Here is a 25,426-nt window from a genome sequence, read left to right on the forward strand (position 1 = left end):
ATGGCGCCCTAACATGTCAGTGTACTGCAGGGTTAAAGTAAAAGATCTCTCTCTGTCTCCACCTCCTTGTTTCCATTTTACATTCTCACAGTAAGGCTGGTTTAAGTGTTCAGCAGGGAGAATACTCAATAACCTATATTTGAAAATGCCCCCACGAGTTCCCATTACCAGGCAGTCTGCCCACAGACCTGGGAGGTTTCAAAGGTTGTGTCTGTCGAAAGAAAAACAGTGTGTATAAGAAGAGAGCAGCAGCCTGAGTGATTACTGTTACTCTTGACTAAGGCCGCTCGAACACCCCACTAATATAAGTCTTCTGGAGGACAACCGTGTGGTGAAATCTCAAACTTCTACAGATTTCTCATTCAGCATGAATCACCACAGTGCTTCTACCTCAAATGAAATCTTGCATCATCCTCAACATGCCTGGCTGATCAAATTACACAGAGAGTCACTGAGATGGATGCCAAGTTTTTGTTACACATCACCTTTGATCTGAGCGAGACAAATCATGCTATTAATGTTTAATTTGACATTCTTTTTTAAGTTGACTAGGATATACTGCTGTTTCTCAAGCCTCATTTAAGTTTTATCCCTCCTTTTCAAAAGTGGAGGGATTCAGCTCTCATTTAGCCAGAGTGGGTGGGTCTGTGTATTAGTTTTTTTCAAGTAGGAACACATCATTGAGAAACTATTTCACCCGCTCACTCAGTCCTTCCAGGATCTTAACTGGCAGCTTGACTTTTCTGGGAATCTCTGGCAGACCGGTTAAAAGTGACTCTTGTGCTGGAGCAAAAATGAAACACAGACCATGTCCTTATACTCCAAAAAGTGCTTTTTTTTACATTTGAAGTAACTGGAAAAAAAATCATCCATCTTCAGGAGAGCAAATGTACAGTAAAAAATCTGTCATTGTGCACTTTTGTCAACACATCAACATGTCATACACACCATTTCCACACAGACACTTAAAAGAATGTGTCCAAATCAGGCTGCAACACAGTCAAACTAAAAGTCACTTTTACGGGAATCACAGGAGTGCTTGAGAGTTCGTCAGCATGTGTTTGGTTGACTCCTCGGCACTTTGCACCTTCATGTCTCTGGGGAATGTGACAGTCTCATTCTGTGCATACCACTGAGTACCATCTTAGACAAAACCATAGACACTGCGAAGAGCGGCTGGTGGATCAATGAGGAGACTCTTAGCCCTCCAGCAGTTCAGGAGAGGTGAATGAGAAGTTACGAAACTCCTCCTGGTTGATGGAAGGGATCAGGGGGTCATCAATGGGCGTGAGGTTCGGCTCTTCCTGAGTAAAATCTGGGTCGAAGTTATTGACGTCCTCTGGTGCTTTCTGGAGGGGGATAATGAGGAATTGTTGAGCATCTTTATAATCAATTATACACACACGATCGCGCCATCAATGTCATGTCATTCATGTGACTTACGATCCTGGGCTTGAAAGGTGGCTCAATTTCTCTACGATTCAGCTTCTCCCAGTCGATGTCAGCGAAGAAGGCGTGGCTGGTCACGGCGCTCTCTCCGCCCTCTGAGGCCACACAGCCCAACCGCCGGGCCGGGTTTTTGGTCAAGAACTGTAAAAGTGAGATGTAGTCTGGTGAATAGGCTGTGTGGTGCCTTATAAACCAATAAAAGACTTTTAAAATCAATACTTTTCAAAAAAATCAAATTTTTATTCAAATGACTTTATAACTAGGGGGAATAATTGGAGTTGGCATCGGCTATCGGCCAAATTGTGATTTTAAACATCGTGTCAGCCCAGAATTCCTCCCTAGTAAATTATGGATAAAGATATGTAAGATAAAACAAGATAGGATGATTACTTTCTGATCTGTACAAAGTGGGGAAATGTGGTGCATGTTTATAAACTAGATCAGACCAGATATTTTTTTGGAGCAACGCCAGGACGAAATCCAGTCAATCCCCGCCTCCAAACTCATGAAAGAACACACCCTAGATTGTGTCAAGCACCTCCCATGGTGTTTCAGTCAGTAAGAGTTCAGCCAAGTTCAGTAAAAGTGCACCTAAGGTGTCTCCACTTCCTGCTATTGTGCACAATAAAACAATAGAGCAGTGGATCACCTGATGAACTGAAGTGTGTCTCTGCCACAAAAGAAGTGGAAGGTGACGGAGGCCGGAGGGAGAGGCCCAAACTAAACAAACTTCAAATTGAAAAGCTTTGTTTTAACTTGCCTCTGGGAGGAAACTGAAAAAACAGATGTGCTTTTGGACAGCTGTGTCTTGGCTGTGGAGTTTGTGCACACCTCAGGGCTGGCGGTGACATTCAGACCAGGCCACAACAAACTAACGAACCTCAATGTCCACGGTGACAGTGTTCAGATTTACCCGAGGACTTTCTAAAGATGAATATGTCTTACCATATGAGCTCCAAACACAATGAACAACCAGAGGCCTAAACAACACTCAAGTCCACAGAGAAAGCGAAAGTAGATCAGAAAAGACACACGAAGCACTAAAGGGGAGATGAACAAACGCTCTACTGTTGCTTTTGCATAGTTCAGTCCTTTAACCTACAAATCACACATGCCTCACACTGTTGAGCAATAGTCCCAAAAAACTTGCTGAAACCTGAATCCAGCTTGACGTCGGTATCGCTTTATACATCAAGACAGGGCAAAAAACATTACAGTTTAATGCTTATGCAGTTTACGTGCAGGGATTTGCAGCTGCGAGCATGACTTTCATGACGTGATTTCTAACTAATGGGAGGAAGCATATTAAAAAAAACACACCAGCACACCAGTATGGTCCTTGAAGTGGAAATAACTGCGAGTTAGACAGACCAACAGGGGTCAATCAGTTCAGGAGCTTACAGAGCAGAAACCTTAGGAGAAACTATTCCACTGAAGTCGATGCCATCTTTCCATGGCTGCAAGTAAGCTGTGCCCTCCTCAGCACCAGACCTGCCATGTCAGCATTAGTGCACTAAGAAGCTGATCTCCACGACACCAGCAGAAAGATAAAAAGCTTTCAGAAAGGAATACAACTACTGCTCTGTCCTTATTTCTTATTTTTATTATCAATGCTATCATTATATCTACATGTATAAGTCCAGTAAAACAACAGAAGGTGGCAAAGACGTATTTTATCTACAAGTCCTTTTCTATTTTGTGCTCTGCCTCATTTTCTAATAAAGAACAAAGGTAATATTTGTTGAACTTTTATCTAATGGACTTTCAAGGCAAGGGCAGGAGGGGATGGGTGGAAGACATGCATGGAAAATGGAAAGGGAAAATGTTATTTTAAAGGTGCAATACGTGAGAATTTGAGTTTAAATCATTCAAAAAATTAAGAAAATAATCAACAGAATGTGAAGAAATGAGAATTTTGAAGCTGTATCAAATACATTGATGTATTGAGTTGCAGAGGTGTCTACTTACTTACTTAGCATGCTAACCAGCTAGCTCCAGCCCATTCTTTTTTTATATAACACTCGGAGCTCCCAGTCGGGACAGCTAACAGCACGGCTAACTGAGAATAAAACTAGCAGCTGCAATTAGCAGCAGTTAGTGGTTACTCTGGTAATATGCAGCCCTCTATTTATTGGAATATTAATTCAAGAGGTTGCCAATTCTTAAATCTTGTACCTTTAATTGTACATAATATGGCCTCCATCTGTCCTTCAATAAAATAGATCGTATAGATTTATTATAAAGGGGAAGGAATACTACTGCTAAAACTTTTGGTTGATTCATCAACAATTTTGACTGCATCGATTGATCAAAAAGTCATATAGAAAGAAAATAAATAAATATTCTGCAATGTCAAGATTTAATTGTTTATATCAATGTAAATTGAACATCTTTGGGTTTTGGATTGTTTGTTGGGCAAAAGAGGCCGTCGATAGGAAGTCACCTTGTGCTCTGAGAGAGTGTGATCGACCTTATGTACATTTTCCTGATTCTTTATCGATTAAATGATTAATCGATTAATCAAAAATCAATCCAAATAATAAATAATCATTTGTTTCGGCCCTAATGAATAGCTTCATTTGATTATCAATATCAACATGTCTAAGGAGTGTATATATGCAAAAAACCCAAATGACCTTCGGTTATTAATTTGTAATATTAAATGAATAATCATTCTACACTGATCTCAACGCTATATGTTAAACCCACACAGAACCCAGAACAACCTGACCACAGAACACCCTGAACATGCTCATAACAACAAGGAGATCCTTGCAGCGGATCAACCTTCTGTATAAATAGTGCAGCCGTGTTCAAATCCACTCACACCGACATGCATCTTTACGTAACATGTGACACAGACCACGAGGGGAGATTGGTCCAGTGCTTCCTCAAGCATGTTGGCATAATAACAAGGATAAGAGGAGGTGAACAGGGTGCAGAGAGTGGAGGAATGGAGGGAGGAGTTGTCGTGGTATTTATAGCGCGTGTGCTGTGGCTGGCCAGTGGACCATGCCTTAATATAGTTATGTAAGAGGCCAAACAGCTGGTTGGCTGAGCTCCGGAGGGCTGCCAGTCACTCTGCAGTCAGAAAGCGTCAGTCATCCTGAAGGACAACAAATAACAAACCCTGATCATGGAAATCCAGAGCAAAGGTGTTCCTGCCTTTGGCATGTTATTTTATCACACTGCACACACTTGGTATGCTGTCCAGGAATGCGGGGAATTGGTCTTTTAGTAAATGTTCACCAACTTATTGTTTTTTCCCCACAATGGTCACAGATCCAGGAAGAAACTGATTTCCTCTATCAGTGTTTAAGTAATGATTTATAGACTTTTCGTCCAATTGTTGAACGAGACAGAGAAAATCTTCTTTACAGTTAATGAATAATTTACTGTATAAATACAAAATGAAAACACTCACAGCTTTGAGTATGTTCACAGCCTCTGTGCTGAGCCAGCCCGCATAAACAATGTCTTCATTGAGGATGGACTCGAAGAGGTCATCTTCATTTTCGGCCTCAAAGGGGGCGTGTCCAGACAGCATCTCGTACAACAGCACCCCGAGAGCCCACCAATCAACAGAGGGCCCATACAGCATCTCCTGCAGGATCTGTGGAAACATGTCAAAGGCAGCATACCATTGAAAGAGCAGCACAGAGAGCATTAGAGAGTCCCAACAGCAAACTGTGTTGGATTAGTGAGGCTACACTGAGGAGCGAGTGTTGAGGACAGCAAAGAAGTCTTTCATAAATGCAGACACACAGTCTTGGTCAGAGAAAAAAAAATCTCTCAAACATGAGAAAACATCTTAATCCCTCATTATGAAAACCCAGCATGCCTGTAAAGGGATGAGGGATCAGGGCTTGACAAGTCAACAGCACCATTCACAAGCTGACCTCACAGGTACGCTGCCTTCCAGTTAGTCAGGAGGGAGTTTGGAGTGACGGGCAGTGACCGCAGTGTGTGTTTTTAGTGAGGTGGTGTGATGGAAAGGGGATGGGACTGGGAACTGCATCATATGAACTCAGTAGACCTGGGCTGCAGGAAGCCAAACGTGGATGAATTAATACTTTTTCTGTAATATCATAAACTTTGATATATAAAACAGCACGTTTAGTTTCCCCACATTCCCCCAGTTAGTCCCACACAACAAGGATCCATCCTAGGTCCCGTTCTTTTCTCTATACACGTTTCTCTTCTTTAAAATAATACAATTCCCTCCATTGTTGCACTGATGACACACAGCTTTATCTCACCCTAAAACCAAGCAACCAGTCCAGTCTAGTCAGTTTCACAGACTGCCTTGAGGACAGGAAGTGTTGGACTACAGCTGAAGGCAAATCTGAATTTGTCCTATTTGGCCCCCCCTGACTCATCAAAGTGATTAACAGCAGTCATGGCAACCAGTCCACACACGTCAAACCCCATGCCAGAAACCTTGGTGTGACGTTTGATTCCGCCTCATGATTAATAAGTAAATTAATGTAGCAGTAAAAGCCATTTTTCCCCAACGTCGTACCATTGCCAAAAGCAGACTGTTTCTCTTTTTCAAAGATTATGATGAAGTCATCCTCGCCTTTATATCCGGCCACTTGGACTGCTGCAATTCGCTGCACTAATTCACCGGAATTGGTTATACCCCTTTCACGCTGGCCCGAAAACCCACTAAGACCCGCTAATATCCTGCTTTTGTGTGCAATTGGGACTTAATCCCAGCTCAAATAATCCTGCAGTAGTAACAGGTATTTATCGCCTAATTTACTCGATGCTATGACGTGTGTTGAAGCTAAGGCTGCTGGCTTTTTCATATCTTTAATCCGTCTCTGTCAGAGGTCAGAGAAAAAAAAAGCTTTCAATCATGAGGAAGCATCTTAATTCCTCATTATGAAAACCTAGCACGCCTGTAAAGGGATGAGGGGATCAGGGTTTGACAAGCCAACAGCACCATTCAAAAGCTGTCCTCACAGGTACGCTGGCCTTCCATCGTTCAGTCGGCGCTGAAGTAAAAGATATTTAAAAAGGTAAGCATTGTTAGGTGTGGTCTGAGCCTAGTCAGCTGCCTGATCGGTTCTGCGCATGTGCAACTCTCAACAGAGATCAGAAAGAAGCGAGATGTCTCACTCCTTAGCAAAAAAACTGTGTCATATACAGATTATTATTGATTAAGACTTTTTTCAACAAGTTCAACTTCTTCTGGAAATAAATAATATAAATTTGACTTGGTTTATGAAAATGTCTTATTTCACAGGTGTAGTGGATACAGGATCCAAATGCTTGTCATTATTAGTAGTTATGATTCTTAAACTGTATGTTTTTTGTGTAGAAACTGACCTCTGGAGCAATGTAATCTGGGGTTCCACAGAAAGTTCCTGTGGCAGCGCCTTCAACTATGCCCTCTTTGCACATGCCAAAGTCTGCCAGCTTACAGTGACCATCTTTGTCAAGAAGAACGTTGTCCAATTTTAGATCCCTGAAGGGAAAGACAAACAGAGAGAGAAACAGAAAATGAGATGAATGGAAAATAGTTAATGGCTGGAAGCCAATCAGCCACCAAAATCCAATTGTTGCCAACAGCTCCTGCTAAAATGACAAGTTTGAGTTCAGTCTTCTGTCACGCCCTGTCTGTGTTGTTTCTCCTTTAAACTGACAGAGGTAGAAATTTGTGGTGAGAAAAAACGAAAAGGTCTTCTGAGGACAGTGAAGCGCCTGACAACTTCCTGACCATTAAATGGCAGCCAGGAAAAGTCAGACACAAGACATTTCAGATGGCCACTTCAGTTGCCAAGAGGAAAAAAGTGCCCTGATGTCAATATTTATTCTGCTCCCAGGAGAAGCAAAACTTGATCTATTGTTTGTTTTGTGTAGCACATTCATACAGCACAGTAAATTGGATTTGAATGCGATGTTCATGTGAGAACTATTCTCTTTCCATCAAGCTACACCCGCCAACCGTATCACTTGCTGATGCTCACAACTGAGCGGGAAGTAAATATCAACTGTGTCTTCTTCGGTTGAGCTGTAACGTTAGCTAACCTCTCGTCCATGAGTAGATGCAGACATCCTTCTGCATGGTGATGCGGCTGGCGGTTGTAGTTCAATAGACAGAAAATAGTTCTGACATTAAACTGCTCACAACAAGGTCTGTGGATTATCTTGAGTAACCGGGTCATGATTTCTGGAAAAAGACATTGCTGGTGAGTTCAAATGTGTATTTTTGCTGCTTTGAGTGCAGTTCAATTGTATTCGAATGGCAGACATCTCTACAGCTGATATCTCCAAAACTTAACGACTCACACCAAAGGAATAAAATAGAAAAAGGGTGTTCAGTGATTTCCTCCAGCAGAATGACAAATACAGGAACACAGACATTCTGAATGAAAAGGAGGAAGACCGACTGCTGGTCAGGCAGGGTGGTTTGGTTTGGATTAATCTGGTTTGCTCTTTTTTACCGAAAGCTGACTGTGCAACAGTGACTCAATGCCCCTGGTGACTGTCGCTCGCAGCACAACAAACAGGCCAAAAGACACGCATTGTGACCACTCAGCCGTGCAGTACACAGTTTAGAGCATGTAAGGGCTTAGTGAACAATTAAATGGAGGCCGGCCACTATACATTTAAGTATGAATGTGTCCAGTCAGAAATTAATCCCTATCCCTGGCCTTTTTACTACCATGCTCTCATCACTGAGCTACACACGACCAAACATCAATATGCAAATAACCAACTGCAACTGGTGCTCCTGTACTCCTTCATCCACCCATATCACCATACTGGAAACTAGTCTGACTTAGACTCTGAATCTCTTTCTATGGGAAATGGGTCAGTCTGGCAGAGAGGTATCCACAGTGACAGCTAATGCACCTGGATTTACGACAACATCTAGCAACTGAACTGAACACACTGTAGAAACATCTAGCTGGGTGAGAGAGAGGGTTGTAGCAACATGAAAATTTCCAAAGAAGAGAAGAGGAAGTCCTGACAAACACTGACGCACTGACTGAATTTTTTTCTTTTTGTGGTTAGTGTCAGCACACATCTGGACAAACGGCCTTCTGAAATTCATAGAAACAAAGAGACTCAAGATTATAAGATAATGACTAAGGGTTTTAAAAGATTATTAAAGCACTCAAATGACGCCATTACATTTTCAAAATCCGTTCTTTACTAATATTTTGATCCCTCCTAGCATGGTTTGTTTGGCAAAAATGAGACAATAATCTTTATAAGCCTCACAAAGGAAGTGTTGATTGCACCCTGCAGACTTGTTTAACTGACTCTCCACACTAAATTGTTAAAGTCAGCCAGTATTGGTTCAGAATGTTTGAAATGAAGTCTTCAAATGTCAGTAGAGATGCAACGATTAATTAAAAGAAAATGACCATTAATTAATTATTTCAGTCATTTTTCATGCAAAAATGTCAAACAGTTGCCGACTCCAACATCTTAAATGTGAGGATTTGCTGCCTGTCTTTGTCAATTATGACAGTAAATGAACAGTCTTTGGTTTTTGGACTGTTGGCTGGAAAAAAAAGTAGCAATCTAAAGATGGTCATTTTGGCTTCTGGAAATTTTGATGAGCCTTTTTCACAATTTTTTTGACACATTTATAGACTCAACGATTAAATGCCCAGTGTGTGGGATTAAGGAGAAACTAAACGTTGTGTTTTTTCTACCTTCGAATGATTCTTTCATACAGATAGAGGGAGTGGGTCCTCTTCCATGGAGTCTGTCATGTTGCACTGCAAATTTTCAACAGACTAACTAAACACTGTCTCTAGAGAGGGCCTTTCACATTTTTAGCAGCCACCATATGGGAGGGTTAAAGGTGGGATATTCAGTTTGTTGCAATCTGCAACCTCACCACTAGATGCCCCTAAATCCTACACACTGGACCTTTCATCCATTATTTGTGAAAGTAACCAGCAGATTTGTGGATAATGAAAACATCATTAGGTGCAGCCCTGTATGTCAATAGCTTTATCATAAAACTAGATGTACTGTACTTTAAGTCGTGAAAAATTGCAGATTGTTATTTCTTTAAACTTCAGGAAACATGATTACACTGGCATAAACTGAGAAGCTGCAAAGCACGACTTTGCCCGAGGCTAATAGAGCCACACAGAGATAACTAGTCAAGTCACAAGGGGACACACATATTACACAACACAGTTACTGAGGCTATCATGTTATTTTTAAGGAGGCAGCACAAGCTCTGCTCTTATAACACTGGCCTGATGTGCAAGCTGCTATTAGGCTTGCTATTCTAGTTTTAGCATGCAAATTGCATGTGGCCTCTTAAGCTAGCAGTCATGCTATGTGGTGCAGGCTGACGAGGAACACACGGACCACTAAATATAACTTCAGGATTTAGTTCACATGATGCCCCCTTCCTTATCATCATGTACTGGCAGGGAGTCACTGTACTTCCTGCAGGTAGCCAACAGCATCCTAAAAAGGCCTTAAAGATTAGACTTACATATCTCATGCTGGAAATAAGCAATTACATGGTTACAGTATACAGTTGTATTATAAAAAGGGTAGTTCACACAAGATGAAAATTGTACCCATGCTGTTGCAGCGTGCACTCTATGGTAATCTGCTGTTACACTGTGCTTGCTATCATATGTTTGGACGTGAGCAAGCGCTGATAAAAATATAGGTGAGAATGAGCCTCAAAATGAACATTTGTATGCACAGCGCAAGTGTTTGGCTGCAACACACTGTGCTACAAAGGTTTAATTTAATTTTCATTAGGTGAAATGCATTGTTCTTAAAACAGTATGCCAGCAAAATTAGACGATTTGCACAAGACAGATTGGGAAAATGGTCAAGACTGATGCAACAGAGGCCAAGACACAGTATCCTGAAATGTAGTGCCTTGGGTTTATAGATCCAAAAATGGTGGATACTAAAATTTCCATAATGCACCTTAAGAGTGTCCTTTTAGTTAGACTGTCCTAGGATAATTTTTCTGCAATAAATCGGTAGTCTGCAAATCCAAACCGATAAAATATCATACATTTGTTTCCAATGCTGTGTTTCCCTCATGACTAGTAAACTGAGATTAATGATGTGTGTGGAGTGGTGTTTTCATTCAACAAGCAATCCATCATGACATTCATCCATCACAACTTATTTTTTTTAAAACGGTTCAACCATTCGGGTGAGATATTTCCACATTTCCCTATTCTCATTAATTAAAATAGGACGGGATGTGCTGGATTTATACAGATTATGACATCTCAATAACAAAATATCTAGCTAAGATGGAGACTTTTACTAGACTATTGCTTAAAATTCGAAATCGTCAGAATTAATTACTATGGGGGATCTTACTGTAGGTCAAATTTACAAGATCATGAGAATAGTACTCTATGTCAGTGTGTCCCCTGAAATGGTTTTATAGGATTGTTCTGTTTTTATGCATCATAATCGTTGATTTATTATTCTTTTAGCCTATGCACTTGGATATCTATATATATATAAAGAACTTTACTTTGAAAACCTTTATGTGCAAAAGTATGTTCTCCTCTACTTGCAGATTGCCATGTTATTTGTGTTCCCTGACCTGTAAAGGATGCCTTTGCTGTGCAGGAACATGAGCGCGGAGGTGATCTCCGCTGTGTAGAAACGTGCCCTCGGCTCTTCGAACTTCCTGGACTTTTGGATGTGGAACATGAGATCGCCACCGTTCACAAACTCCATCACAAAGAACAGACGGTCCTGCAGAAGGAAGCGAGGAGATGACATTTACACATGTGCACAGAAACCACACCAGCCTCACAGAGACCACCCTGCACGCATTAATAAAGAGTGCAAGAACCCAGGAGCATGAAGATGGCTCCAAGGATGAACATGTCTGCTTCTCATAAATTTCACTTCTGCTTAATGGATTCCTGTGCAAATAACCGCAGTTGAAAGTCAGCGAGGCAAAAAAAATACTGATCAAACCCATAAATCTTTCTTTCTCATTATAGGCCATGGTCGATATGTGATCAAGAAAATTAAAGCCTGGAGGGGAAAAAAACACGGGAGGAGAATGTGATGTAGAGATCTGCCCACTTCATCTTCCTGAAGGGATAAGCACATTCAGCCACAGCTGACTCTGTTTAACTGCTCTGTGGTCTGGAGTGGTCTGATATTTACCCTGAGATTACAGGTATAATGTCCATAATAATGTGCTGTACAAGCAGAGCAGCCAGCACGCTGTGTGTGGTCTAAGCTGTTATGCTGTGGGAATCTTTAAATCCACACTCAAACAGTTTCATGGTCCTGCATTTTGATTGATTCCTATTGAGTTATACATCTTAAAATACAAGTCATGTTGATATTTTAGCTCCAAGGTGCTATTACCAATTTTATCTCAAAATGATGGTTCACTGTGGTGAGTTTGGTCCTATTTGAACATTGAAATAATTACAGATGTCATTTCCTGGAGGAGTCATTTTAAATCCCACGCAGAGTTTCCAAAGTTTATCTATCCTAATTATTTTGAAAGATTCTCTCCAAACCACCGTAAACTTGATGAGTAAGATGTCTGGTGATGCAAGATTAGATTTAATTTTACGTTTGAAGACAAGCAGCTGGTGATGAATTGCTGTGTTGAAGGACAATTCATCTACGCCACATCATTTGCTAAAAGAAAAAAATGTGTGCCCACTCCACCACACCACAGGCGCATCAAATTCCCCGCTACTCATCCCCTCTTCCTCTCTTTATACTCGCATTTTTCAAAAATCACACTGGAGTGAAGCTCGAATGGATGCAAAATTACTACAGTCAGCATGTCATAATTCTAATAATATTTTGACAATTTCTAAAAATGTTTCCAGGTGTGTTCACAAGATAAATATCAAGTCATTTATAGAAACTACCTACTCAGTAAAAAGGGCATCAAGACACATAAAAAAGTGAGGAGGAACTGTGGTGGAACAGAGTGGTTTTGTGTAGGTTTGAGTGGTCAGGGGAGAAGCGCCACGGAGTTCATTTGTCACTTCGCGCTGCTTTATTTTGATCCGAGGTGAAGTAGGTCAAGAGAGGTGAAAACAACAAAAGCAGATTAGAAGTGTCCTGTCTATGCCAGGAAGAGGAGCCCTGCCAGCCGAGCCCCCCTCCCGCCCTCCCTCACACCCTCTCAGACACAAGCCTGGGAAACTGCTGCCACCTGCTGATAAATGTATGCACTACAACGCTGTGTCTTAATTACACACTACTGTACACAAGACTGTCTCTAAGGCATCTAACTGTACCACTTTTGTGATAAATACATAAAGGTAAAGGACATTTATCATTTTGTATACTAACAGGAAACTATAGCAATAAAATGACAGCTTTGGGACGCCACTACTGACGAAACTTTTCAAAGTTTTCCAAAGAAATAATACTCATTTGTCAGTTTTCCCCAAGGCTGCCACTCCTCTATCTGCTCTTATTTTGTAAATGTGCATCATAGTGTACAACAGCAGTGGATTTATTACAAAGAGTGACTTTTCTTCAGTATACTTCCTTTTTTTCAGTGTTAATACACTGCTTATTCAAAACCTGCTGTTATTTAGTATGTAGTAAAGTTGTCAATAGCACTGATACTTCAAGACTTTTTCAACACTACGTTTAAAACGATACAGTCTGCATTCGATAGTATCGAAAGAAGGAAAGCTTTAATGAAAAAAAAACAGATTTACAATCAGATTTTCAACCAAAGACTTCACAGATATTAACACTATTAACAGTTTGTTTTCAGTGACTTTTTCTGTACTGACAGCCCCATGTTTGCAGTTTTCTTAATATTAAGAAAAGAAAAAATAACCTGTGTGTGCCTCTAACTTTTATTTATTTATGCCATGGTATTGAAAGAGTTATCAGCATTTTTTTAATACTAGTATTGGAGCAAAGTTTAATTGTGACAACCTTGGTATGTAGGGTGGTTCAGAGTTTCACACTTGCATCCAGTGATAAACGAGCTCTTTGTTTGCAAAGTAACCAAGTAGCCTGTTAACACCACAACCTGTCTGAACAGTTTTTTCAGTAAGGCAAGTGAGAAGGTTGTGCCTCAACTGTGCCTCATTACGTCTGGCACAGATAACACCCACAATAAAACCTACTGAACTGTGACAAAAGTGCATGTGGGCATATCTGTACTGACCGGTGTCTGGAAGCAGCAGTGCAGCTGTGTGAGGTAAGGGTGACAGCGGGCGAGCGACAGCACCCTCTTCTCCGTCATGGTACACTCCACATCATCGTCCTGCAAAATGATGTCCTTCTTCAACACCTTGACCGCGAAAACCCGATCATTGCAGTTTAGTTTCGCCAGCATCACCTACAGATATAACGAGCAGAGAGTATGATAGATGAGAATTCACAGGTTTTGTTCACAGTCTGCATAACTTTGATACAAATCCTAATCAGAATCAAATCAGAATTGATAGGTTTTTTTATTCAAGCAAATAACTCTGGTATTAGAAAAGCTAGATGATATGTTTCATGTTACAAAATAACTTTAAAATAGTTTATATTTCAGAAATTGTAAATATTTCAGAATTAAACTCCTCTTAATTAATGGCTCCTCTAGTACGCAAAATATATTCCCACGTTCTACAGTCTTCCTCATTTTTCACCTTGGTCATCATGTCATTACACAGAGCATTTCTCCTTTTTCTCTCTCATCATTCCCACCTTGCCAAAGCTGCCCTTGCCAAGGACCTGAAGGAACGTGAAGTCTGAGATGCCGAGCCGAGGGTTCTGCTGCTGACTTTCGGTATCCTCCGTCCTTTCAGACGGCGCTCTAATCTGACCTGAATTTCTGGCCTGTCAGAGCCAAAAAAATAATAAAACACCACTTAGATCAGCCTGATTAAAGCCACAATTGAGTTAAATTAGAACTTGTTCTGGAAACTCAGCCTTTGTACCAATGAGTTGCGTTTAGAGACCTCTCCAGCCTGCAGGCCCATCTCTGCAAGCTTATTGGCCAGTTCCACGCTGTTGACCCCACAGTTGGGAGCGACGTTGCCTCTGCAGCGGATGTGAACATTCATTTTACAGACTGAAGAGAGAAACCACACAGACAGGAAGACTATTTAGGACACCTGAGATCCTGATTTTGAGCGACAACTGCTGACACGGGTCTTACTTTTACAGTGCAGCCCCTGCTTGACTATCCCCCACAGCAGGGAGCCGCAGTGGTCACAGAAGGTGGGCGACTTGTAGTTGTGGATGTTGAACTTGTGAGGGATGTTGATGCTGAAGCCTTGGGTTACAGGCTGCGGAGAAAAAACATACAGTATACTAACCACTGTGTGGTGAAATTATGTGTTCAACCGTGCGTGTACAGATTCAAAAAATAAACCCGAATCATCACATAGTGTGTGCTGTGAGAAATGTTTAGTTCCTGGTTTCTGTCATAGTGGGACCTGGTCTCAGTTTATTGCTGCATTTGCTTCTCTCTGAATTTCCCCAAGGAAGAGAAACTAGTAATGCTCAGCAAAATATAATAAAACAAGGCCATAAATGACATGTTCCAATGCTAAAATAAGCACATATGTATTTATGGAAGCATGAAAATGCTGCAAGCATGTATGGAAAAACAGATAATAGTATAGTGTTCCGGCTCAGTGACCAGAACTCAAAAACAGGAACATGTACAGCCCGCTGATCACAGCAGGTGTGTGTGTGGGTGTGTGTGTGTGTGTGTGTGTGTGTGTGTGTGTGTGTGTGTGTGTGTGTGTGGGAGGGGGCTGTCAAACATGTCTGCTATCTTCTGCATATCCTGTATTACTAAGAAAAAAGAAAAACAATGCTAGAATGTAAATCGATAAATAGATCTCAATGCCGTAGATATGAAAGTGTACACAGTATGATAATCTTCAAATATTTTAATTCAAAATGAAAATGAGGTGCCCTTCAAACTCTGCCAGGTAAAATTAGCATATCACAAGTCTACAACAACTATGCACAGCAATTTGATAGCGAAGCACCCAGAGGGTGGTGCGTGTCAGGGGGTAAATCTTAAATCTTAGCCGAAAAGTTCCCAATGAATATGGGATATTACTTCTGAAACTGCTTCTGAAACACTGATCACTTTCTTATTGATCTGATGGTTTGTTGAGATGGAGAAACCTGCTGGCATGACTGATATTGTTGTCTAACAGAGAGTGATGTCGAGTGGTCTTACCTGTTCTTTTGTTGACTTCTTCATCCGCGGACACACAGTGACGACATGCTCGTGGCATCGTTTGTGAACCACACAGGTACACACTGAGAAAACAAACACTCAATGTCAAATTTGTGTCTTTATGTTTAAGGAACTATGTGAAAAGACAGAAAGAGAAAACAAAGTCTCCTCACCTTGGCACTGGTAACCCTGTTTTCCAAAAACACCCCTATAAACAGAGAGAGACACAGTCAGATACAGTTTACAGACCACACGGACACATGTGGGCAGGAGTGATCCGTCACTGCTCATCTCTCTCACCAGATGAACTCTTTGCAGTGAAAACAGAAAGTGGGCTGACGGAGGAAAGTGGACATGAACTTGTGCCCGTTGACCTGGTGGATTCTCCGTCTGACAGCCCCCTGCCGTTTCCTCGTAAACTGCTTATAGGTCTTCTCTTTCAGAAGGGCGTCGTCTGACAGAAGAAATGAGAGATAAAAGTTTGTGTTCAAATATCAGGAGTGAAACAAAAGCTGCAGTTAAAAAATCAGAAATAAGCTCATTCCTGGACCCAATACCGTAAGAACTTTGGTTTGCAAAGGGATAACTGTTATCATATTGTGGGACTTTAAAGCAGCTATAAGTAATATTTCTGTATTAAAAATGGATCACATCACCACTCGTATGTGAAAGGGGTCACTCGCAATGACAAATCCACAAAGAATTGTCACCCAGTTCATCTGTTGTATCGCAACTTTCAGCTCATCATTTTAGTTTTGTGACCCACAACTTTACTGTTATGGTTCACTCTTTCTCTCAGTGCTCTCTGGTATTTTTGGCAGCTGTTCTCAGCTCATGAGCACCCACTAAAACCACTCTACGTTACCTGCTCAGCACCAATCAGTAGACAGACAAGTTAACGACTAACTGGTGAATACAGTGGGAAATTTTGCAGCGTAAGAGCCAGATATTTGACAAAGGTGTTGGTACAGACCTCCAAATAAATGCTACCGTTCTTTCCAAATTCACTGAATGTGAAAAAAATCAGATTTGGGCTGAGAAGTTTGCCTTGTCGACGTGAAAGGTGTTAATATGTCAGTGCTCAGAAGTTCACAGCTTGCTATAAATGTCAGGTTTAAATATTGCGAATCAAGAAAAATAATCAATTTTGTTGCGTAAATTAGCAACTTATGGTTTTGTAAATAAAGCATGAGAAAACAATGAAAAATAACAATGTCTCATAACTCAAGTCGACATCTTCATATTGCTTGCTTTGTCCAACCGACAGACCAAAGATTGCTGTTATGACTTTTACAAATAAAGTGTCACGAGCATTTAACCGGACAGAGGACAAACATGTAACTAACTGCCATCAGACTAACGTAAAGGGGTTTAAGTCTGAGAACTTCAAGTCTGAGTTCCCCAGGTTCAACATTTCCTGTTTGACTTGATGCTACAAATTATATGATCATTTGACAAATTATTTTTCATATCTAAACAAACTGTTGCCATTATCAGAAGAATATCATCAATTAATTTTTCTTTTTCTTCTTTTCTTTATTCAATTAATACATCATCTGAGCCCCACTGTGACACGGCAAAAGTTTTAATGCCACAGTAAGGTTTTAGTCTTGTTAAATTAATGACATTTATTGCTTTTACATATCACGATATGACATATCAGAATGTGAAATGAGATGAACTAAAAGACAGAAAATTAAAAGAGGCTGAACAAAAGTCCTTTAAACATTATATTATGTAAATTCATATATATATATATATAATATAATTTTAGCTTTGTGCGTTTTTGCGAGGTTTGGTTTGGCTCTATGTGTCCTAGGTCTAAGAAAGTGTAGCGAAGCTACTCGTGAGTTGAAAACCACACATGCTTTATGGAAACCTGTGTGCTGAGCCCCCGCCATCCCCCTGCATGCAACACGAATGCGTGTTTGTGGTTGAAGTGTGAAAGAGGGGCTTTACATTAGAACTAAGTTCATGTGAGATCATATACATAAGTACCGTGTTTTTCTCTGTGAAAGGTCACATGTCTATCAGACAAATGGATCCATTTGTAGCGTCGCGCCAAATATTTTCCCCAACTACAAAGATTTTAGTTTCATTTTTCTTCAAATGTTTTCATGAAAATAAAGTTTGAAGTGCAAATTGACTAATAAAGACTTAATTAAAATCATATTGTTATGAAGGAACCATAAGGTGTTTGTCAGACATAATGTATGTGAGTTTAAGCTGTAAATTAATTACATAATAATACATTAATATACATACAGTATATTTAAAAAAAAAAAAAAAAAAATGCCATGTGTCTTATAAGAGGATGAAATGTTAGTATTTCATGAAGTTTATCATGCAGTGAGGCGTGATGGTGCCAGATAAAAAAAAAAGGAACTTAACAGAAGGCAACTGGCCACCAGCTGACAGGACTCCTGCTTCTAAAGACCTCCAAACATCACTTCTCGCTCATCTTAATTAAAAGGCTTCATCTCATTGGTTACAAGACCATGTACACGTACTCTCAAGACGTCCTCAACATTGACATGCTCTGACGTCTGAAGAAAGCAAATGAGCATACGTGAAACATACCAACCTACTCAAGTCACACAGAAACATGTGTGCATACCTGTTGTGTTTTTCAGACTAAGAGAAACAAGACAGGGACAAACTCGGCTATAGCAGCAAATCTATCGCAGCCTTACCATCAGTGAAGGATCCAGTGAGGGCGACATGGACGTAAACCTTGCCCTCTGGTTCCAAGTCCATCTGTAGACAAACAAAACACAATATTACATATCTGCATACTTAAAATAGCTAAACAGAAACAGTAGACAGTTATTAAGACTCACCACATCCCAAAAGTATCTAATAAACATATACAGCCCAAACTAAACAAAACGCAATTCAGGAGAATGGCACATTTGAGCTTTTGAAAATATATTTGAAAAGTAGAAAGTGAAAGTTGTTAGTGATTTAGTTACAATAACAGGGTTAATAAAAAAGGAGAGAAAAGGTATCTGAGCCTCTGTCCTTCTGCTCTGTTATAGGTATGTAACTGCATATGTTTGGCATTCCTCAGTGTGTATGTAATGTCGGAGGAATTTGAACAATGTGACGGAAAGACAACGCAGCAGGTCTGGCAGGTTGGGCTTGTTGCAGAGGCTGTGGTGATGCTCAGCTGTAAGTGATGACTAACTAAATGTCCAAATACATTCAGGAGACATACAGAAGTACAGCAGACAGAGCAAAATACTTCCTGCAGCACCCGCTGAATGGAAACTTAGGTCACTCTATGCTGAAATAAAGATCTATTTATGTTACACACACGCGCCAGCTGGAAAATACTGACTGCCCACGAAACAGTGACACATTTGGTGTCAACTGTGGCCACTCAGTTGGTACATTTAGTATAAAGCTTTCGTTTCATGAAGGAGTTCATTTCACTTCAACTAAAACATCTGCACTTTTGTTTTCAGTCACCTGCTCATATCCTGTGTCTCAATCTACAGTCTAGACAGCAAGTTTGACTTGTCCACTGCGAAGACTTCCTCGGCGTGTTTGTTATCTTTGGTTTTTAAACCCTGTTTACTCTGGTCAAGCTTTAGAGAAGAGCTGAAAGGCTTGAATGCATTTCTGAAATTTCACCTGACGAAAGAAGCTCGGCTGTACAAACAGAGTCCGAGCCTTGAAAACAATATTTATATGTACATATGTAGGTAGAAAGAATTATTGGCGATCTTTGTGTGACTTTCCCTCTGCTGAAGCTCGCCAAAGAAAGACAGTCAGAAAACATTTTGGGTAATGTTATATTGTGATATGACATAAGTGTTGTCGCTTTTAAAGGCTACATTACAGTAAAGTGATGTCATCTTTCCGAACGAAGCAGACCGCTCTACTTGTTCAAATACTTGTCTTTACCCACTTGTCAAGCAGTCCTTGCATTTCTGAAGTGTTATTGAATAGAGGCCGAACAAAAAGTGATTTTTGGAGCCGATGCCAATATCGATATTTGTAAAAAAACCCTCATGATGACATATCAGCCGATATACACTCTTTTTTTTTTTGCAATGACGCCTCAAATTATGGGAACTTGGGATCCTAGTACCATTTTACATTTTAACAATACGACACGATACTATTGGTGTTTGCCCGCCATTAAATATTAGTTCAAGGGGAAAAGTTTGGGTGCCTTTAGAATTAATTTCATCAGAGAACGAGGACTGTGGATTTTTTTCTCCATCACTTACATTTTTAATTAATATGTAAAGACAAAGGAGAAACAATTAGAAGAAACCATGTGAGCATTATGCGAGACAGATCTCATCTAAAATAATGGGGGCGTGATGGCGGCATGATTGTCAAGTTTAAAAGCAGAACATTTTAATGCTGTATCACAGAGAGAGGAGGAAGTTTGTCTTTTTTTTTTTAGACACAGGGGATGGGGCCTTTTTCACTTGAGCACGCAGTACACTTGGCTGGAAAATGTCGAGGGGCCATATTTAACCCACTTTCAGTTTCAGTGCCAGTAGGCAGACTTGATCGCTTCAAGTCCGAGAAACAACTCCAACACCACAGATGCCAGAGTAATGATTACTGGAAACTTATTGTGCAATTAAAAAACTCAAATAAATGAGTAATAAGTAACAAAGATGTCATTATGTTGTGCCATGTGGTGTTAACAAGTGGGAGGCAGAGGAAACTGTCTAAATGTGATGTCTCAGACAGATGAAGTCATGATGATAACTTGAGTTGAGTCACTAAGAAATTCTGCGAAAGTTGAGCTTGAACCTTCAGCGATTTGTCAGGTTAAAGGGCATCAAATTGGACAGAGTGCACAGAGTCAAGTGAACGCACTGAAAAAGGGTAACTGAGAAGAAGTAGAGCACCTGGACAAGAGCCAACAGAGAGTGAGTATTTTAACAGTGAGCCCTCGAGCAGTGATCAGATGATGGGAACGCTGTGATAAACAGCAGTGTGGGCGTGTGGAGGCTTGTGTCTCAGCCTCATGTGTGAAACAAACCATTTCTCCAGCGCAACAAAGCACAAAAAAAAGACACTCACTGATCTGGCGGATAACAACTTCAAGCTTGTGTCTCGAAGTGAGAAAGGCAACTAATTACTTCTTCTAAATCTGCAGGCAGAGCTGCACTTTCGTACCCACTTCCCCTCAATGCTTGGGGTCTTGTTTAAAGTGTGGGCACTCATCCTGCTCAATACTTTAAAATCTTAAATTCAGTCAGTGCTGGTTTGAGGTTAATTTTGCGATCATTTCTAATTACATGTATTTCTTTAAGATGTATTTGCGCTATTGAGGCATGTAACAATATGAAAATTTCATTTCCAACTAGTAGCAATTCACGATATTATCCCCATAATCATCAAAATATTATTAAAACTCACTTTATCCTTACATTTTGTGAGAAAGCAAATATTCTTTATTGCATCACAGATAGGAAACACTTTTTATAGCGAAAAACAATCAAAGAATTTTAAATGAGCAATCATAAATCATAAAAGAAATCTATTTTGATAATTGATTATTCAATCATTTTGCAAGCAAACAAGTCAAACTGGTTGCTGGTTCCAGCTTCTTAAATGTAAGAATTTGCTGCTTTTCTTTGTAATTTATGACAGGAAGTGAAGAGTCTTTGGGTTTTGGACTGTTTGTTGGACAATTTGCAGGCGTCGCTTTGGGCCCTGGAAAACATAGCATTTTTCACAATTCTTTGACGTGAAAACAATCAGCAGATTGATGAATAATGAAAATAATTGTTAATCTAGTTTCCTTGTTGTGTACTTTATGGTGACGTGATGCTCAGACCACCGGATTGATTGAATTCTGTAACACAAAGTCTGATTTAGAAACATTTCTAGTCAAAACAGGTCTTTTGCAGCAGGATCTCGCTGCTGCTGAACCACTGGACGATTTAATTAACTTAAGGTTGACACGTTGACACAGAAAAATGTGCTTTACTGACAAAAGTCTGTCTGTAGAAGAGAGAGTCGTACGTAGTCGATACCAACTCAGACTGCTCCAGGCCTCGACAGGTTCAGGTTACATTCATCGACACCTGCAGAGGCTTACAGTCCAAGAGGGTTGAAAGTTAGTCAGAGGAGGGAAACTCCGGTTTGAAGGGGCAGTTTTTTGTTTGCGTCTGGCAAACACTGAGACGAATGTGATACTAAACATAAGACACTGAATCTGAGCTTTGATGACGTCCAAGTGTGCATCAGGCGTAACGTTTAAAAAAGACAACCAGCACCCTTACACCTCAATCAACCGGGTATTGTTAACTTCTCACCCATGCCAACTTGTTGTAGCGTTGAGGGTTTTATCAACATTCATTTGTTTGTACAGGCAGGTCAAATGCTTTGCAAGCTCAAGAAATTAGAGACTGTTTGTGCAAACTGCAAGCAGAGTTAACATCTCGCCACAGCAGCGGTATGTGTGGTTTGAGACACCATTTGCTGATGATCACAGCAAATCTTCTAGGCCAATAAGCGCAAGACGTGAAAAGTTTCAGGTCCAGCACTTGCTGTCCACGCAAAGACATGGACATGATGTGAATATGTGAGGTGTTTTTCTTGAAAGTAAGCCTGCGCTTTGAGGAGCTGGTTGGATCTCCCGTCAGTGAGCTCAGCGAAGACAAGCAGGTGTTGATGTTTTCAGGCTCTCAAGACACGTGTAGCAACATCGCCCCAAGCTATATTCCATGTTTTGTTTCCTAAGTTTGCTCTCAAATCCTAAAACGCATGTGTCAAATTCAATACTACAATATACAATATTTCATAGGAATACTTTTTATGACATTTCCTGATGCATTTTTTTTTTATTTTCTAGTTAATCTGTTCTACTGTAATCTTCTTAGAAGTAAATGGGGAAGTACTATTAGCCTACTAATGGATGTATGTTGAAACAATAGATCCCTGTACCAGATAATAACCGAAACGAAAGATGTAATAAAGACTTCAGAATAGCCTTGATATGGACGGATAATTCGAGGACTGAAATCACCATAAAAAAATACACAAGCAAAGATGGATCTACTGGCTCTTATCTTCAGGAGTGGATTACCATCAAGGCAAAGCCAGCCATTGCTCAGGGTCCCCAGGGTTGGTCGATATTGACCTCTCACAGATACATCTCTATTTTGTCCAATATGCACTGACACAAAAGGCTTTTTTAAAGATTATCATGCAGAAAAAGATGCATGGGGTGATTTATAATTATTAAATTCCCAATGAGGTTTACGGTTTCAGTGCAGTGATGTCATTTCAGAAAATAAAATATGCTTTTAAACTGTAAAATATCCTGCCTCCATTACATTATATCTTTGTCACAAGTGTCTGATAACCTCATTGGAGGAATCGTTGCAAAAAAATGTGTGTACATCGGCCGATATATCGATATCAGAATTTTTGATGCTGTAATATCGGTATCGGCCCCAAATAGTGAGTATGGGGCAACTCTAATCAATATCAATAATATGAATTTAGTCTTACTGTTATCGGTGTCTTGTTTTGAGTATTTATAATAGAGTCAATGAGCAATCACCTCATAAGATCAAATGTTTCTCAACATGAACACAAAGAGATGAATCAGAGATGGCCTGAAACACCTGCCTGTCTTGTGTTTTAATGCACATGCAGCACTACATTCAGATATTGAGTCATGACTCACGGCTTTCCAATGTAGTGTGAATACATTAATGCGTTTAAGGAAATACTGTAGTATAAGTATCAGCATTAGTGACTGTAGTACTGTAATTACTCAACTCTGGATCGAAACCAAATTTTGTGGTCACCCACCCTTCCTCTCTGGGTGTGCCCCAGGACACCCCAATAGGTGAATCCGCCCATGTAGGAGAGGACATGGCAACATATTTGTTTTCCAGTTTATGCTTTGTACTCACCCATCCCTCGAAAGTCTCTCCTGTGTTGGAGGTTTTGATGAGGTCTTCAAACTGCATGATGCAGTTGGCCACAAAGTCATCATATCCGATTGGAGTGTCGTGGAAAACTGCCATCTCGATCTGCTTCCCGTTGCTCACGTTCAGGCAGAACTCCTCGTTGTACGTCGGCGAGTTGGTTTTCTGTTTGGTGTGAGTCTGTCCAATTTTGTAGTCGTCCACCTTCACCACAATGTACGGGTCCAGAGCCGGGGAGGCTTTGTTGAAGATGACAGAGTGGCGGAGGGAGAAGGTGGTCGGCTTCAGGTCCACAGCCTCGCCGATCCGGAGCTTCAGGTAACCGTTAAACTTCATTGTTTTTACTTTTTATCAGGGTAGCGACGTTAAAAAAACAAAGCAAGAAGCGACAAAAATAAAACAAAGTGTATTTAAAAAAGCATTCGCACTCACTTCACCTCAGCACTTGACCAACAACAGTGCTGTAATTAACTCATAAGTATAATAACAAACACTCATCCCGGCTGACTGAAGTCCTGGCTGCACACCTTCCGCCTCTCTGCTGTCAGCGCGCACAGACGCTGCTGTGTGTCGGCGTGAAGCTGCTTCAACAACTTTCAGCAAGTAGGAAGCAACAACACACACATGCCGAGGAGGAGCAACAAGTTCCGCATAGCTTGTCACGCAGTGCACATTCACACACAAACACACACATACATACAGCACGTACCTCCCCGACCTGTCACTGAAGGGTTGCTGTGTCACGTGGTGGAATTTGTAGTTCTCGCTTAAGGAAGAGGAGCCTGGTACTATAGTAACCGTGATGCATCAGTGTGTTCACTGAAGGTGTTGCGAAGGCTCACCTGTCCTGAGTGGGGAAATGCCTCCCTCTAGTGGCCATTAACCTGAACACCATGGCATGATCACGACGGGTTTTTTCCTTTTCTTTTTTTCTAAATTTTGAAAAGAAAAAAACTTCAGTGTGTACTTTAAGTGCTGTTATTTTTATAATAATAACAGCACTTTAAAAAATATTAAATATAATGTAATATAATATAATGTAATAGCATATGATATAATATAATATGAATATGTAATATAAACCTTAACACCATTGTTCTACAGCAAAGAAAGAAAGAAAGAAAGAAAGAAAGAAAGAAAGAAAGAACCAAAATGCATAAATTAGTTTTACGCAAGTTACTCATGGTGGGTTTTAAGTGCTGTTATTTTTATAATAATATAATACAATATATAATATTATAATAATACACAGTAATATAATAAGATATAATATAATATAATAAAAGGATCTGGTGTTTCTCACCCCAGAATGATTTATTACAATGCATGAGCATTTATTAATGGAATATCGGTGAGGGTAGTTTTCACAACCTGGCAACCCAAAAATCCTATTGGTGATCTGCAAAGCACTGATAAATGTTTTATTTACCACTGATTAACCCTTTCAAATTAACAACCCTTTATAATGGGTGCCTTATTAGAGAGTGGTACCAGATTTTCCCAAAACAGCTCAGGAATGCATGTTTGTTTACCATCATGCACAGTCAGGTTTCTGTCATCACCCCAGTGGTGTAACAGGAAATAAAATACCTGTCAATGCAATCTGTTGAACAGCATCTGTTATAATAACAGGTCCATTTAGTAGCTGTCTCAAGGCCGCAGATGGGACAACCTAAATGAATACGCCAGCGATCTGGTGTCCTTCCATAATGTTGGGTGACTCAAAAAAGAGAAACAGATGTAAGAACAAATGGTTCAAATATAGATAAGATTTATATAATCGTATAATATAAAATAAGATTTTAAAAAAATAGAGAAAAATAAAGTAATATAAAATAACAGACAGAGGTACATAGACCAATATAGACATAACAAGAGAGAAGTTTCA

General features: G+C 40.2%; 1 protein-coding gene across 1 annotated transcript; it reads right to left on the minus strand.

Annotated features, from left to right (window-relative positions):
• Positions 1–814: 814 nt before the first annotated feature.
• Positions 815–24,235, minus strand: prkcha (protein kinase C, eta, a). The gene is made up of 14 exons (XM_084381000.1): positions 23,524–24,235; positions 18,313–18,376; positions 15,920–16,073; positions 15,793–15,827; positions 15,620–15,702; positions 14,579–14,708; positions 14,358–14,491; positions 14,125–14,256; positions 13,595–13,768; positions 11,021–11,175; positions 6,784–6,922; positions 4,874–5,062; positions 1,444–1,590; positions 815–1,349 (listed from the first exon to the last, which is right to left on the minus strand). The coding sequence occupies exons 1-14, from the start codon at positions 23,872–23,874 to the stop codon at positions 1,200–1,202; spliced, it is 2,037 nt and encodes a 678-aa protein (XP_084237126.1). The 5' UTR covers positions 23,875–24,235; the 3' UTR covers positions 815–1,199.
• Between the last annotated feature and the right edge of the window lie 1,191 nt (positions 24,236–25,426).

This window comes from Pagrus pagrus, assembly GCF_965226575.1.
Source record: "Pagrus pagrus genome assembly, chromosome: 18".
Classification (NCBI taxonomy): domain Eukaryota; kingdom Metazoa; phylum Chordata; class Actinopteri; order Spariformes; family Sparidae; genus Pagrus; species Pagrus pagrus.